This window comes from Raphanus sativus, chromosome 3 (assembly GCF_000801105.2).
Source record: "Raphanus sativus cultivar WK10039 chromosome 3, ASM80110v3, whole genome shotgun sequence".
Classification (NCBI taxonomy): Eukaryota; Viridiplantae; Streptophyta; class Magnoliopsida; order Brassicales; family Brassicaceae; genus Raphanus; species Raphanus sativus.
Window position 1 is genome coordinate 6717532 of NC_079513.1, and position 16882 is coordinate 6734413.

A 16882-nucleotide genomic window follows, 5' to 3' on the forward strand; every position below is an offset into this window, starting at 1 on the left:
GCGGGTTTTATTTGGGTTACAAAAAAAATTAGTTCTGAAATTAGTTCTGAAATTTTATATCAATTAGTTCTGAAATTTTATATATTATTATGTTCCAAACTTGTATTATGCCGAATAAAAAATAATATAAATTATATAAATATGAATTAGTTTATTTTAGATTTTTTATGTACACACCTCTTATGTACTTATTTCTTAGACATGTGCATTTTACCTGAATTCAGAAAACTGAACAAAAACCAACAAAAACATATAGGTTCGGGTCTGGGATTAAAGAAAGTACTTTTGTGTGTTTTCAGACCATGTCTCTGTCCGAGTCCGATTACCAAAAGTACCCAAAATATTTTGTGTATATTTGAGTATTTAAGATATGTTTCAGTATTAAATATATGTTTTTAAGTTTCAGATTCAGATTTTGGTTGTAGTTTCGGGTTTCGGTAAAATTTCAAATATTTTAAATTATATTTCGTGTATTCAAATAAAACTTTTGATATTATTGGTTCTTCAAGTAAACTTTTGGGTAAAATTTAAGGTTTTTTGGATATTTGAATATTTCTAGTATTTGTTAGGATTTTCGGGTACTTTTTTGTTTTTTGGATTTTTCATGGCTTCAGGTATTTGGAGTTTTTTTGGTCTTAAATACCTGAATTGACTACGACCCATTATATTTCCAAATTACATGTATTTACATGTACTTGAATTATGGACTCAAACCGATATGGATTCAAAAAGAAACCATTTCAAACCCAAATTGATTTTTTAAAACATCTAGTTGGGTCCAAATGTTTAGGATCAGAAGAAATCACATCTGAAAGAAACTAATTGGTACCCGGCCCGAAGATCTGAATGTCCAAACCTTTTGCATTATATTTTTCTGTATTTTATAAGTGTTATATTTGTTGAATTGGTAAGACTTAAGATTTATTTGAGAGATTTTTGGTTAATTTAATAGTATAGATTTGTAGGTTATTTCATTTTGATAAAAATAAAAAGTTTTTAGGGTTTAAAATATTTTTTATAAATACTTTTTAGTAAAAATAATTTAACATAATATATAATTTTTTCAAGAGATAGTTTACTAAAGTGTTTTATGTTCTATGACGTATGTTAACTCATTTTTATAATTAATGTGTAAATATTATAGGTCTATATTGAACATAAATTATGGTATATAGCATTATTGCATAACAACCATAATGTTAGATGATAAAATATTTTAGAGAAAAGTATATCACATGAAATAGTGAGTAATATGATTTCGTTAAAAATATTTAAAAATTTGGATGGTTAGAATATTTAATAGGAGGATAAAAAAGATAAATAGTTACGCATGATCTTACAACATTTCTTAGTAGATTATTTTGAATGATTATCTTTTAATAGTTAGATTTAAAAATTAAAGTACAAAAATCATTTGATATTTTTTTAACTATAACTAGATTCTGACCCGCCCTTTTAAGGGCGGGTATATTTTTGTTTTAATCTAGTTTTCATATTTGTGTTTTTTGTGATTATATTTGTATTTTTCTTTGTAATTATATTTGTGTATAAATTTTAATCCAAATATATTTTATTAAATAATAGCAATTTAAAAATTTATCTGGTATATTGCTGGTCGAATCCGCCAATCCGGGGGTTTCAATTTTGTTTTGGTCAGAAAATATGACCCGGCACCCACCTCATTTAATTTTGCGGTTATCCGCGGGTTATAATTTTCTTAAAATAATTATTTAATTTAATTATTATAAAAATATAAAAATTATATTTATAATAAAAAATATATTTTAAAACTTTTAGTGGTTTTTAAATTACCATATTTTTAAAAAAGTGTTTACTTTTCTTTTTCTTTTTATTTTTAAATACTTTTCAGGTCGGCGGGTACCCGCAATCCAAAATCTACCAATCTGCACACACTCCGAATAAAATACTCATAACCCGCATCCGCAAATTGATTTTTTCAAATAGTTGAACCCAATTTATGATCCGTCCTTAAAAGGACGGATATATTTTTTGTTTTATATTTTTTTAAGAAATATAATTTTTATAAAATCCAGACTGTAACCAATTATATCTCTGAATATCTTATTTTTATCTGGGATATATTTAATTTTTCTCTCACATCTCTTAACCTATAAATATAGCTGCAGAAATATACAAAAATTAAAATTGAGATTAGTATGTTAAGGAGTTCGATATAAATAGGCCTTTAAAATAGGAGTTTAAATTTCATGATAAGGAGTTTGATATAAAAAAATATGACATTCCTAAAAAAAATAGGAATTGATCATTACGGAACTTCTTTGTTGTTGTTGCAGTTATATATCGGCATATAAACAGTTATATATAGGTTGTTGCAGTTATATTTATAGGTTCTATGTATTTTTTTAAATTAGACTCAACTATTATCAATTGGTCATACTACTAAATTAATAGAATAGATATGAAGAAAAATATAGAGTTATGGTTTCATTAAAAATAAGGATTTGTGAGTTTTGCACGTAGGAATGTTTACTTATTTTCACTAATTATTAAATGTTTTAGATGTTCGGAATGGAACTGAAATTTGATAGTTGGGTGAAAAATTCTTATGTTTATAGTGCTACTTATTATATTGTAGCATGAATAATGAATAATGACCTTTACTAAAAAGAAAATGAATAATGAATAATATGATTATATAGCAGTATGTTACAAAGGTGCGTAGAACCGCAAAAACAGTCGACTATTTAAAATGAATTCGAAATTAGTAAAAGTGTTAATCAAGTTAATGAATTTAAATAGCATATCCACAATATACTCTCTTTGGTTTTAAACTGATTGCTACAATTTAGGCAATATCAGCATTAACATTTTGAATTTTGACAACCACATTTTCTACATTTACTTTGAATGAAACGTTTCAAAAATTACTGTATGTTAATGAGCAAAAACCAATGTCTCTTTTAATAAAAGTATAGCTATTGTCAAAATAATACACGTAACTTTGATATAAATAATGTTGTGATGAATATGATATATGTTGGTTATAATTTAGTTTTATCAAACTCATCAAATGACATTGATGTATAAACGTCACTGATTTCATAAGCTTAAAGAAGTTACTGAGGTCTACCTCTTTATCCATGTTATGATTTTGGGATGATAGTTGCAAGTGTGTTTTTGATATAATATAGTGATAGATTCAATGTGTAGATATTCAATCATGTTTTATATTAATATGTTGTATAGTTTTGAGCTAAAGAATATACACAAATAAGTCTTGGTACTGAGATTCATCAGTTTGTTTTGGTATTAAGTTTCATCGTTCACGTTTTATCAAGAAGTTTTTAATAAAATGGAACCATGTATAATACGGCTGTATCAAACGATATGCTGAGTTTACATGCGATCATTTATATTATTTAGACTGTTGTATAGTTAGAGAAAAATAAGGGTATGACCAAAAATAATAAATAGAAAATGAATAGGTGCAATAACTTTGTATAAATAGATTTTTCAAGAATGCTTCCCTTTTAATAGTATAGATGTGTTGAGTAAATGTAAACGCAAATTTAGATTTGAGGTATTAGTAGTAAGAGAAGTAAATATAGGCATATATTAATTTATTAGATTAATTAATGTATAATGTATAACTAAAGTGCTTAATAACATATACTCATGTATTAAATTGATAGATTGGTTTTGCATATCAAAAACCATCGTCTACTAAATTGAGAAATTGGGTCCCCGGTCCGGCACGTTTCATATTATGTGGTTGAAGTGGATAAATAATATAGAATTGGTTTATTATAATTATATGTAAGACCATTAACTAAATTACTAATATGCTATTAATAAAGGTGCAACAACCTTGTTTAAATAGATTTTTTCATAATATTTCTCTTTTAATAGTATAGATTTAACTGAGTTTGGATACTTCTGCTATTCCAAACTTGTAGACTGCTGGTCTCCGGAAGGACCTTACCCTCTTCGGCGTTCTGACACTGAATAGATGATATTATATAGAATTGGTTTATTATAATTACTAGTGGTATTCCGGCGCTACGCGCCGGGTTTGTATATTTTATTTTTACATAAATTGTAATTCATTTTATGGTTTTAGTAAATAAAATATATAATAAAAATAAAAATATGTTGAAATTGCTTACTTCAAAGTGGAATAGCATAATTGGTTGTGACTAATCGATTTAATAAAAGTAGAATAAAAAGTCAATAGTCGTACCAAAGTTAGTTTAGTTGAAATTTAAATATAAAGTAAAATTGATATTTTGTTTAGAGAACATACTTATATTGTTAAGTACTATATAAACACTATGTAGAAGAAACGACATTTGAAATTTTAGTTTATAGATTAATCTGAATTTAAATGTTGATGAAGTTTTGTTCATATATTCTTCTTATTTGATTTTTGGTAAAAGCTAATTCAGACAATGAAACATATTAGGAAATGGAAAAAAAAATTATATATTTTGTTTGAAAATTAAATAAAAATAAAACACTGTATATATCGTAAATAAATCTGAAAATTAGAACATAAAAAACCTCTTTATAAATTGTAATTATCTGAATCATAGATGAATTTCCCTATATATGGGACAGCTTATATCGCTATGGGCGGATTTCGGTTAATATGTAGTATAATGTTTGATTTGGAAGTTACATTTTTTTGACATCTGATCTGAAGTCTAACTGTTTATATTGTAAGTTTTTTGTGTTAGATATATATAGTTCCATTTCTACACACCAAACGCTTTCTCAGTTGTGTTTCTCAAGTTTTATTTGTTTTATCTGTTTTAATTAAGTATTTTTAATATTTGTTTATGTTTTTAACAATATTTTTATATTATGTAGGTAAAATATTCATCCTTAATTTAATTAAGTGAGGTTTTTAATGTGATTGTTAAAATAATTTATTATGGTTATGTTTTGTTTTTTACAGGTTAGATTTTTAATATATTTGTTTTATTTTAGGTCATCTATTTTTATTTATATTTATATTTTTGTCAATTTATTATTTTGCATTTCTTTTTATACTGTACCAACATATTTTTTTACTATTATATCAATATTAAATTTATGTTTAAATTTTTTTATGGGATCAGTATATTAATGTTTTTGTAAGGAATTACATTTATTTAGTATTTAATAATTTACTTTGTGTTTATATTTATTGTTATTTATTATATCATATTATATTTTGACAACTATTTATTTTTGAAATTTTTGTTCTGATTACATGTTAATTTGTGTTGGGATTTTCAATTATTTTCTTGTTAATGTTTTTAACTTTATGAAACCAAAAAGTTATCAAAAGTAGATTTTATCCTTTTTTACAGAAGTTTTCTATTATTATTGGAACTTTTATATTATTGAACTATTTTATGTATATTCATTAAATAATTATTTTTGTTAATTCTATTTTTATAGCTTTTGACTAATTTTTCATTAGCCTCTTTGTTCTCAAAATCAACTCAGCATATATTATTAAACTATTTTAGTTTTAACTTAGATACTAATTTACAATTATAGTGCTCTAAGTTAAATATAACTATTGTTGTATATAAAAGGTCGAATTACTGGGTTTATCCATCCTGATATCACATCTAATGTGGAAAATTATACATTAGTATAATATTTCTCATTAGAATATATAACTTTTAAAAGGAAAACATGTGTAAATGCAATGGTTCTAATAAAAAACATTTAGTTATGTAACTGAAACCCAAAGTTTTGAAAAATTATTTCATCATTTTACAGCCATTATCATGTCACATGAAATAATAAATCTAGCCTAAAAAATAATCTTAAACCTGACAATTTCTTGTGTAAAAACAGATGCTGACATAGCATTCTAAAAAGAGACAAAGTGTTGTAGCAGGAGGAAAAGGATAGAATAACTTTATAAGCATAGATTTCAAATTATTTATTAGATAATTTACCTAAATTGTGATTTAGCTTATCCATTGATGTGCATGTCATAGATTGCCCAGATGATGTGCATGCCTTGTAAAATATCCGCATATTTGTATTATGTAGTCATATTTGTTTATCATAATATTTTTTTATAAGCTTTGAGACATTCTCAAATTACATAACACTATTATTTAACTTTGGAACAAACGATTCGGTCTCAAACATGTAAAACTGTAAGGGGATGTATTCAATTTAACATTTGTAGTGATTTGAATTTTTAATGAAGTTTTAGATGATTTCAATAAATTACAGATATTTAGGTGATTTTTGTTAAAACATTCTAGAATCTCATCTAAAACAGTGGGATTTGGATTTTTATTTTTATAACTAAGGAACTTCCCTCAAACACTCTAGAAACACTTAAACTACTCTAAAATCTCTAACTTAAATTTTGTTCAATAACAGTGAATTTTAAAGTGTTTTATAAAATGACAAGTTCAATAACACTAGATTTTAAAGTGGTTTTTAAAATCCACGTTTGAATAACAGTAGTTTATTATTTTAATACAAATCACTTGAAATTCTTAGTTGAATACACCCCTCTAAGTGTCATAACAGTTATAACGTATCCACTTGTTGCATCATAGAATGTAGGTAGAAGTGAGTTTTATTAAATTTCATGTGTGATTTAATCCTACGCAATACTTATTTTTTCTTGCATAAAAGACGGCGGAGATCAAGATGAGAAACATGAAAGGTAATAATGTTGTAAGAACCTGATGTTTATATAACTGTGGCCGTCCTTGGCATTTGTCAAGTTAGCTTGTCGACTTTGGTTTCGCATATTTACTTCTGAGATGATTTTAAACGGTCTTATTTCAGATGAGATTAGAGATTGTTCTTCTCTTATTTATCTGTAACCTTACTTATAAAACATATCTTTAATGTTCTTTTTTTTTTATCTTTAATGTTTAATGTTTTTACATATGAGATTTAAATGATCCATTGTTCAGGGGTTCCTCTGATAATCTGTTATATGGAGCCATACCCTTCTCAGTCTCTAAACTCACGCAGCTGGACACTTTGTATTTGTAAGATGCATAAAATTCTGTGTTTATTTATTTCACGTTCCAGTTTTGTTAGTTTTGTTTTCTCGTACATTTTTCTGGACCTTCCAACTTGTGGACACATTATGAACTTAAAGAGCAATCAGCTCACTGGCCCACTACCAGCAACCTTAACACATATTCCAAACCTTAAAATACTGTGAGTTGATCTTCTTCTTTTTTTTATATATTTGTTTATGCAGCACCGAATTTGGAAATTGATTGAGATAAGTTTTTAGGTTCTAATCATGATGTTGTGGGAAAGCGTATACCGGTGAGATACCAAGGTTACTTTACAACAACAACAGATAATGAGCTGCATGAAAGGCAAATATTATTTACAACTGTCAAGGCTATAGTTTTCGTAGTGAGGCCGAGGAAAAGATAAGTAGAAGAACCTAAAAACAAAAGGAAATAAATAAGATGCAAGACTCTATACAATTCACAAAAACTTTTACAAAAAATATTAAGTAGCAGCAGAGTGGACATTCGACTGTGCAACTCCTAGAGGTAGGAAGTTATATTTTATATAACTCTTTCTATCACCTGAGGATCAGCTGTGAGGACATATTGGTTAAGCTCAGAAACAGTGAGGGGTTCTATCTTTTAAGCATGAATCAGCTTTGATGAAGAGGCTGTCTGCTTTAAGCCACTCCAAACAACCTAAACAGAGGCTTAATTTTGCAGGAAAAAATGTTGAGTTAATTCAAAAGAATCAGCGTGAACAAAATGTATGTCTAATATGTCTAGGTGAGTTCCTTACTTTGCATAGTGCTCTTTTCCCGCAGTGTCCAAGCACATGTGGTTTCCAGAGGTTGCATTAAGGAATACCTGTGTAAAGGAAAGTTAGTTGAAATGATGGTACGTCTCTTTGAGCACACAAGATACACATCACAAGTCAGAGAATTCATAACCGACTATAAGATATAATAGAAATTTTTTAAATCAGGGCAGTGGAGTAAAATTAATTCCAGGTAACTCACCACCAACGATCAAAGATGCTAACACATACATTCACGTTCCTGTGTAGATTCAATTTTATTAATATCCATAAAGTCTAAGTTCAGATATACAGTCAAAAACGAACATTTACAATTGAATTCCATCTACACAAAGTACCTTTCTATACGTAGTGTAAGCATGAAACGATGTGAACCGTGTGTTCCATCATTGATGATAGAGTTAACTGGCCAGGTATATCTTGCAAGTTTACCAGTCCAATGGGGTGAATAATACGGTGACGACTTGTTGAGCAGTCAGATATAGAAGATCCAAAACATACCTGGTAGTTGTTTATTGGTGTTTGCCAGTGCCAATAGATTGTTGTAGCTGCGGAATCGAAACGTCTCAGTTGGTATCAGCTTAGCAGAATCCGTTAGGTCTTCAAATGCTGTACCAGCGGTGAATCGAATAGAGACAGGGCATCAGAGAGCCGGAATTTGTTGTCTCTCTGTGTAATGCCCCACTAAGCGCGGGAACAGAATTTTCGTACAACTGTGGATTCATCGCTGAGAAGGTACCATTTTATAGTGAAGAGTCTTAGGCGGCTTCTCTTGATGATAGTGATGATATATAATTTAGAGAGAGTGGAATCAATAGTGGGTAAGCAGTAAATGATGAGATCGAAGCAAGAAACGGATGACGTTACAGAGGTGATGATCTGAGTTTCTAGGAGACGAAGAGATTGGGAAGAGGAGCTAGTCCTTGGTCGCAACAACCAGAAACCCTAGAAGGAGATGGGCCATCGAAGAACCCACAAAAGCAAAAAGCATTAGTAGCCAAAAAAATTAAGGGGAAATTGTTTTTTTGGGCCAAAAAAACAGCAACTATGTCCCATTAGTCTAATTTCTTTTTTGTACCATATTTTCCTCTAATACCCTTTAATATTTTCTAAAATAAATCAAATAAATAGTTTAGCAAACAAAAAAAAATTCAGAAAATAGTAAATACTGATGAAATACTTATATCAACTTATAGATATATTTTTTAAGTTCAAAAAATGTTTAAATCATAAATTCATATTTTGTTCTAAAAAAGGTAGAATTGACATTCTACATAGTAGAAAACGTATTCTACTTTTTTCATTGAATCTACTTTGTTTAGAATACGTGTTCTACTTAAATAATAGTAATCTAAAAATCTTTAGAAAACACATTCTACGCTTAACATATAGTTCTAAAATCCGTAGAAATCAAAATCTACACTTTACTAAAATTCTAAAACCTGTAGAAATCAGAATCTACATATTGCTATAAATCTAAAACTAGTAGAAATCGATTTCTAACATATTTACTCTATTCTACCTATTTTAGAATACAGGTTCTACGGATAAGGATAATATTAGAAGAGAATATTTTGAGAATATTCGGTTTCCTTATTTATTTATTAAAATCGATTTACAAAAAAAATAAAAAAAAATATTTTTTTTAAAACAAAGTCGTTAAAAAAAAATAAAAAAAAAAAGTAAAATCGTTTTAATAAAAAAAAAACGTGATTACCCAAATAAAAACATCTCACGTCATCTTCTATATTCCATTGATTGATCACCAAATTTTCACAAAAATTTCACATTCATTCTACCATGATTCATGTCTATGGTTCATGTGGTGTTTGGGAATTGGTTGTACCTTCAGGTTGGAGTTTTTCTGTTGATGCAAAGATAGGAGGAAGATTACATGGTTTCCAATTGAGCTCCTCTATTGAAGAGTTTCAGAAAATTGTAATTGAGGATTTTTGTTTAAAGGTAACGGATGCAGATTTGGAATTGAGTTATCTACCTATTGGATTGATCAATTCATCAGAATGTCCACCAGTGATCATTGCAAACTCAAGCCAAGTTCAAAACTTTCTAGGGTTTTGTAAGAAGCATCCGTCAACTCAATTGTGTGTTACGTATAAAGCCAAGCAAGATAATGAGAAGAAGAAAGGGAAGATGAAGCAAGGTCAGGTTGATGGAGATGATTATGATGCTGACAAGCATAACAAGAAAAAGAAAGGAAAGATGAAGCAAGAGGAGGTTGATGGAGATGATGATGATGATGCTGACAAAATCATTTCTGAAAAAGAAAACAGAGAAACTTTAGCAAAGAGTTCTTTGCTCGATTTGGTTAAGAAAGGAGATCTTTTCCTCAACAAAACAGTGTTAAAGGCAAGGTTTGAGTTATGTGCAATGAAGCATAACTTTCACTACACAGTTACCAAATCCAATAAATCAGTTTGGTGTATTAGATGTGCTGATAAGGTGTGCTATTGGGGTGCCCGAGCAGAGTGTTTGAAGGGCTCTACATATTTTATTATTAATAAGTATGTCGGTGAACATTCATGCGCACCTTCAAACAAATCCAGTGGCGGTAAGACAGCTTCAGCGAAAACAATAGGCAGTCTCATCATGCATAAGTACGAAGGTGTCAAAGAAGGACCTAAAGCAAAAGATATTGTTCAGATTATGCGTCATGATTATGGATGTGAGATCTCTGATTCTTTAGCATGGGATTCCCGTGAATATGCAATCAATGCCGTCAGAGGTATTCCAGACGAAAGTTATGGAAAAATACCAAAATACTTGCACATGCTGGAAGAGGCCAATCCAGGTACCCATTCCTCTTACGAGACTGACGTCAATGGAAGATTTAAATATCTATTTATAGCGTTTGGTCAATCGATTAGAGGCTTCACCAATGTCATGAGACGTGTCATTGTTATAGATGGAACATTCTTGAAGAGTAAATTTAAAGGGGTGCTACTGGTTGCAACTGCTTTAGATGGAAATTCAAATTTGTATCCTATTGCATTCGGGATAGTAGACTCTGAGAATCATCAGTCTTGGGAATGGTTTATGAGACAATTAAAAGTGGTTGTTGCTGATGGTAATGGCTTGGCTTTTATTTCGGATAGACAAGGGTCTATAGCGAAGGCAGTTGAGAATGTGTATCCTCTAGCGGCACATGGTATTTGTATTCATCATTTGTTGAATAATGTGGTAACATATTTCAGAGGCAAGGGATTAGCTGGGTTGGTTTCTAAGGCTTCGAAGGCTTATAGAGTTGCTGACTTTAAGAGAATATTTGGTCATGTCTGCAATATCAGTCCAGCAATAGGAACCTATCTAATGGAAGCAGATGTGAAAAAATGGGCTAGATGTCAATTTATTGGATTCAGGTATGACATTAGGACAAACAACCCTGCTGAGTCTATAAATTCTGCTTTGCGTTCGCCAAGAGAGTTTCCTGTTATTCCTTTGTTGGACAGTATTAGAGAAATGCTGACACGGTGGTTTTTTAAGCGTAAGAAAAAGATTTCAAAACATAAGCATCCTTTGACCATAGATGTAGAGGAAAAGATTGAAAGGAGAATCGAGAAGGGAAAAACTTTCGTAGTTTACCCTATAACAGATAGTCAGATGCTTGTGAAAGGCGATATAATTGATTGCTTTGTTGATTTGGATAAACGGGCTTGTTCTTGTGGGAAGTTCAACCTCTTGAAGATTCCTTGTAGACACGCAATAAAAGCCGGTTATTCTGTTGGCAGAGAAGCACACACTTTGACTGATTTTATGTACACCACGGGAGCTTGGAGAGAAGCTTATCAGGAAAGCATTAATCCTATTACTGTGCCTGAAGACTCTTGGTCCGTCCCAGAAAATGTGGAAAACTCAGAAGTGCTACCGCCTGAAACAAGAAGGGCTCTTGGAAGAAAAAGAAAAAGCAGATATGAAACCGTTGAAGACAAAATTCGATCATCACAAGGATCACAGGGAAGTAAGACTCGCAAGTGCAGTAGATGCTCTGGTAGTGGCCACAACAGAGCAACTTGCAAGATGCCAATATAGCCGACTTGTCTGCTGTTATTATGGGCAACTTTGTTTCGTTTTTCAGAAGATATTTGTTTGATTTCTACTTACTTTGTTGCAGTCCAGGCGAACTGCTGCTGCGGTGTACCATCCAATGGTGGTGCTCCAGAGTCATACTGACCAGTATATGCGGGCAACAAGTACTCAATCGAAGGATCTGGAGTATGATCCACTCGGATATCATGAATGGTATCATCCTCACGTTGCCCTTGAGCAGGACCCGAAGAAGAGGAACCACGGCGACGCTTTGTAGCAGGCTGAGGAGACGGGCAAAGAAATTCAGAAGAAGGCATAAAACGCATGTTCTCCGCAGAAGTCAAAGACGTAATGGTAGGCTGTGGGAGCTTGCAGTGAAGGATAGTCCCATCAGGAACCATAAAACGGTAAATTTTACCAGGGTAAAAAGTCCTGCTGTTGAAGAAGAACTGCTCATCAAATCTCTCAATCTTGGTCACACAAGGAGTCTTTGAAAGATCTATATCATGGAACTTGAAGATCCGAGTAAGTAAGCTGCCAATAGAATCCTCCAATGGTTTCTTCTCCAAAGCACGGAGACCTCTAAACTTCTTTTCAAACAACATCTGAGCAAATAATGCTCCCATGTTTACGGAAAGCTCTGCTGGAGGTTCCTCTTTCAGGCCATACTTAGGCCTGATAGCTACTGGAAGTCCATAATGAATAAGTTGCGCTTCATCCTCCGTAAGTGATCCTGCTTCTTCCTTTCCCAGTAAAAGATGACCCAGATATTTTGCTACCACTCGCAATACCGGGTTTCTGACCATTGCAAGTTTAGCTTCCCGAGAAACATAAGAAGTGTCTGCAATCATATTCCACAGATAAGCCGCACAAGGGAACTTGGACAAAGAGCATGCCTCATGGTTGGGTTCAAATCCGAATAGAGTACATAGCTCCTGTATAGACATCTCATAAAGCACTCCACTGGATAAGAAAGTAAGTTTGCCTTCGCTAGCAACTTTGTTTTGCTCAGACTTGTAGTGTAACTCAACTGAAGAGAGAAACTGTATTACCAAGTCTGGATACATAGGTTCCGGAGTGTAGCCAAGAGTCCCAAGTCCCATACTTTTCCACATCTTTTTGACATCTTTGACAATTCCCATCTCCTTTGTAGTGTAATCGCAGATGAATTTTGTTGGTTTGAATGTCATCCGCTGCAACCCATTGTAGAGAATGCAGTGGTAATCACTCCAAGCAGCATTGTAGTCACGGTTATTGTAGGATGAAACTTCTTTCAGCATCTTTTTACTCTCGATAGGGTGTCCACGAATTCTGATATTTTCGAATGGAGTCAATGGATCCCGAGGCCAAGGAGCTGCTTCTAGAGGCTTATCACATTCTGGTTGAGCTGAAGACGAAGCAGCTACTGTGTCATGTGTCTCTGGTGCTTCTGATGGTGTATTCTGGTTCTTCTTCCTTGCATATTTTTTCACCATTTTGCTGCAAAAAAACTTAACAAATAAGTTCTCAAAGATAAAATCAAGTTAATTGGAATTCTATGAGTGAATGCATAATTCCCTACAAAATAATCAAATCTTTAACAAAGTGAACAAGGCAATGAAAACATTATTATTAAAAAAAATATATTAGCATACATTCTCTGGAAATAAAGTCTCAACACCAATGATATCTTCATAAGAACATTTTGCACATCCTTTCCAATTACCACACAAAGGACCTGTGTAATTGTCGCTGACTTTTGTACCACAAATCTCTCCTAAAGCAGGAATAGCTTCCATTATCCAAATCTGGAAACCAACCAAAAATCCTTCCATCAGGTACCCCTCCTTATTCTCCAATTTAGCCTTTGTTTTATCAATCTGCTTCAACAGAAAATTGAACGAATACAAACCCCATGGGTAGTTCCGAAACTTGTCCAAATCCATTGCCAACTTCATGTAAAGAAGTGGGAAATTCACCTTCTCATCTCTCCCCATTACCACACCCATAACAACGCAAAGATAGACCAGCCTCACCCTATCAACCCAAGTCCAGGTACTGCTTTCTTCCAAATACTGGGTTTTTATGATCTGCAAGTTGATTTTCCCTCTTGTCTTTATCTGGTTGCTCCAAAAACCATCATCATCTTTCCATTTAACCAACCTACTTTTCTTTTCTTCCATTACTTTGAGACCAGTTACAGCATGATACTCTTGCAATCCGAAACGCATAGGTCTCTTAGCAAATGTGAACCACTTCTCATGTCTCTTGCTTGTTATCAACTCCTTACACAAGAAAGAGTGTACTAGCCTCGCCGAAAACTTCAGATTATTTTTCTCGATATTCATAATATGCGAGAAAAGGGGATCTTTCATCACTTCATCATATTCTGGTTCCATTTTTTTTCTCAGCAACTCGAGCAGTTTCAAACGGCAGCTGTTATTAATCTTTTTAACCTGAGGTTCCAAGCCTTCACCGTATTGACGACTCGGCAATTCCAACTCCATACCTGAAAATTAAACATAATTAAAATATAATAGCTATCAATAACTAATATGAATCACTAAAATAATAGATTGTGTGTGAAATCTTCGTTAATCATCATCCTAACAGACAATTTAACAAATTCAAAAATTGCCTCTTTTATATATATATATATATTTTCGAATTCTAATACTGGTGATAGAATTTCATACCTTTGTAAATCGACTGAAATAGTGATAAATTCAGAAAGAGATCACAAAATCTTCTCGGCTAGGTTCAAGAATCGTCGAAATCAGAGTGAAATTGAATGAGTTAGGGTTTATAAACTTGGGAATATGATATTCTACCCCTTGTTCTCCAAGGAGCAGAGAAAAATAGGTTTGATAGATTAGAAATCGAGTTTTAATAGTGTAGATTCGTGCTTGTTCGGTTTAAATCAAGTGGGAATCCAACCGGACTTAACCGACTAAAACCAAAAAATCATTTTTCGACTAACATGGACACGGGATCGATCGGTCTCCAATATATGACCGATCGATCTACTGTCGATCGAGCTATAGCAGATCGGCTAACCTGGGCTTCGCTCGATCAGAATATGGTCCGCAATTTTTTTTTGTTCTGGACATTTATCGGGATCGACTGATTCAGATCGATCGGGTGATTACGGGATCGATCGGTCCCGATGCAAAATTGTCTTCGTCGTTTTTGTTTTTTTCTTGGATTTTAATATATTCTTTTAATCATTTTCGTTTGAAAATATAATTTATTACTTAATATTTTTTTTTCATTATTATTTCGTATTTTTAATTGAAATTAGGGGCAGTATTGCCATTTAGAAAAAAATTAGTCTAATAGGACATAACCAATATAAGATTAGACTAATGGGACATAGTTACTGTTTTTTTGGCCCAAAAAAACAATTTTCCCAAAAATTAAAACAATAATTACACAGAAATCACGTAAAAAGGAGAAGACACGTGTCAAAAAAGCCCCTTCTTCCTTGCTGACGTGGACGCAGGAGCTACCAGAAAAGGCAACTTTATATATATAGATATGTAAGACCATTAACTAAATTACTAATATACTATTAATAAAAGTGCAACAACCTTGTTTAAGTAGATTTTTTCATAATGTTTCTCTTTTAATAGTATAGATTTAACTGAGTTTGGATACCTCTGCTATTCCAAGCTTGTAGACTGCTGGTCTCCGGAATGACCTTACCCTCTTCGGCGCTCTGACATGCTACTCTTTGAACATCTACTGATGTTCTTTTCTTATCTTGTTTTCTCTGTTCCTTGCTTTTCTCTTCTTATCTTTTTCGAGTCTTGTTTTGGTTTTTCAGTTTGTTCTCAGTTACTTTTCTTGTCGTTGACAAGTGCTATTTGAATGAAGTATTCTTTGACAAAAAAAAAAGATTTAACTGAATTTTAAATACCTAATTTAACTATTTGGGCTCACCTGAGTGTTTCAATGGATTGAAACAGAAGCTGGTTGCATCCATTAGAGGGAAGCTTAATAAAAGATTAAAGAGTTGGATTGCAAAGAAACTCTCACATGGAGGCAAAGAGGTGTTACGCGATAGAAATGGCATTACCAGTTTATACGATGTCTTGCTTTCATCTCACCAAACATCACTGTAAGACGATCATGACAGCGATGTTTAGCTTTTGGTGGGACGCGTGTGAGGACAAGAGGAAGATACACTGGGTTGCCTGGGAGAAATTGTGCATGTCAAAAGAGAATGGTGGATTTGATTTTCGAGATATAGAGATGTTTAATCAAGCGCTGCTGGCTAAGCAATCCTAGAGGATCTTTAACAATCTGGACACCTTACTTGGGAGAGTCTTCAAAAGTTGTTACTACGCATCATCAAATTTCTCGGAATGCGGCAAAATATATAGGCCTTCATATGCTTAGCGCAGCATCCTGTTTGGCAGAGAACTTTTTTGGAGAATCTACCTATATCTGGTCTGAAAAATGGATCGTGGATACTTGTCCAAGACAACCTGTCAACAAGGAGATGAGCATTGAGGTCAATAGAAAGGTCAATACTCTCATCAATGAAAACAGAGAGTGGAGCATCGAGGAGCTAAACAGACTGTTTCCAGTTAATGGAGTCAAAAGAATACAGAAGAGTCAATCAGGAAGGATAACAGACAGAAACATATGGGCTGTTACGGATCATGGCTCCTATACGGTCAAAAGTGGATATTAGCTTGCTGCTAACAGTTTCAACTCATATTCCGTAGCTGTCGCTCCAATGGAACATAGGATTACTGAACTGAAAAAAAGATATGGAAATCAAGACTTTACCTAAGATAAGATTGTTCCTATGGAGAGCCGTTTCAGGAGCATTAGCACTAACTGATAGACTCCAAATAAGAGAAATGAATGTAGAGTTGGAATGTAAGCTTTGTCGAAACAGTGCTGAGACGATCAACCATGTTGTGTTCCAATGCATTCCGGCTCAAGAGATGTTGAAAGAAGTGCATTTTCCGACTCTGTCAGCTTCAAATAGATACCTTTGTGAGAATATGAAAGTAGCGTTAGAGACAATGATAGAGAATACAATTCC

General features: G+C 32.4%; 1 protein-coding gene and 1 long non-coding RNA gene across 2 annotated transcripts; one reads left to right on the top strand and one right to left on the bottom strand.

Annotated features, from left to right (window-relative positions):
• Positions 1-7336: 7336 nt before the first annotated feature.
• Positions 7337-7996, bottom strand: LOC108846164 (uncharacterized). Its single transcript, XR_001948607.2, has 2 exons — positions 7783-7996; positions 7337-7693 (listed from the first exon to the last, which is right to left on the bottom strand). It is a non-coding gene; the product is annotated as an uncharacterized LOC108846164 (long non-coding RNA).
• Positions 7997-9600: 1604 nt separating this feature from the next.
• Positions 9601-11847, top strand: LOC130509932 (uncharacterized). The gene is made up of 2 exons (XM_057006249.1): positions 9601-10035; positions 10132-11847. The coding sequence occupies exons 1-2, from the start codon at positions 9601-9603 to the stop codon at positions 11845-11847; spliced, it is 2151 nt and encodes a 716-aa protein (XP_056862229.1).
• Positions 11848-16882: the final 5035 nt, after the last annotated feature.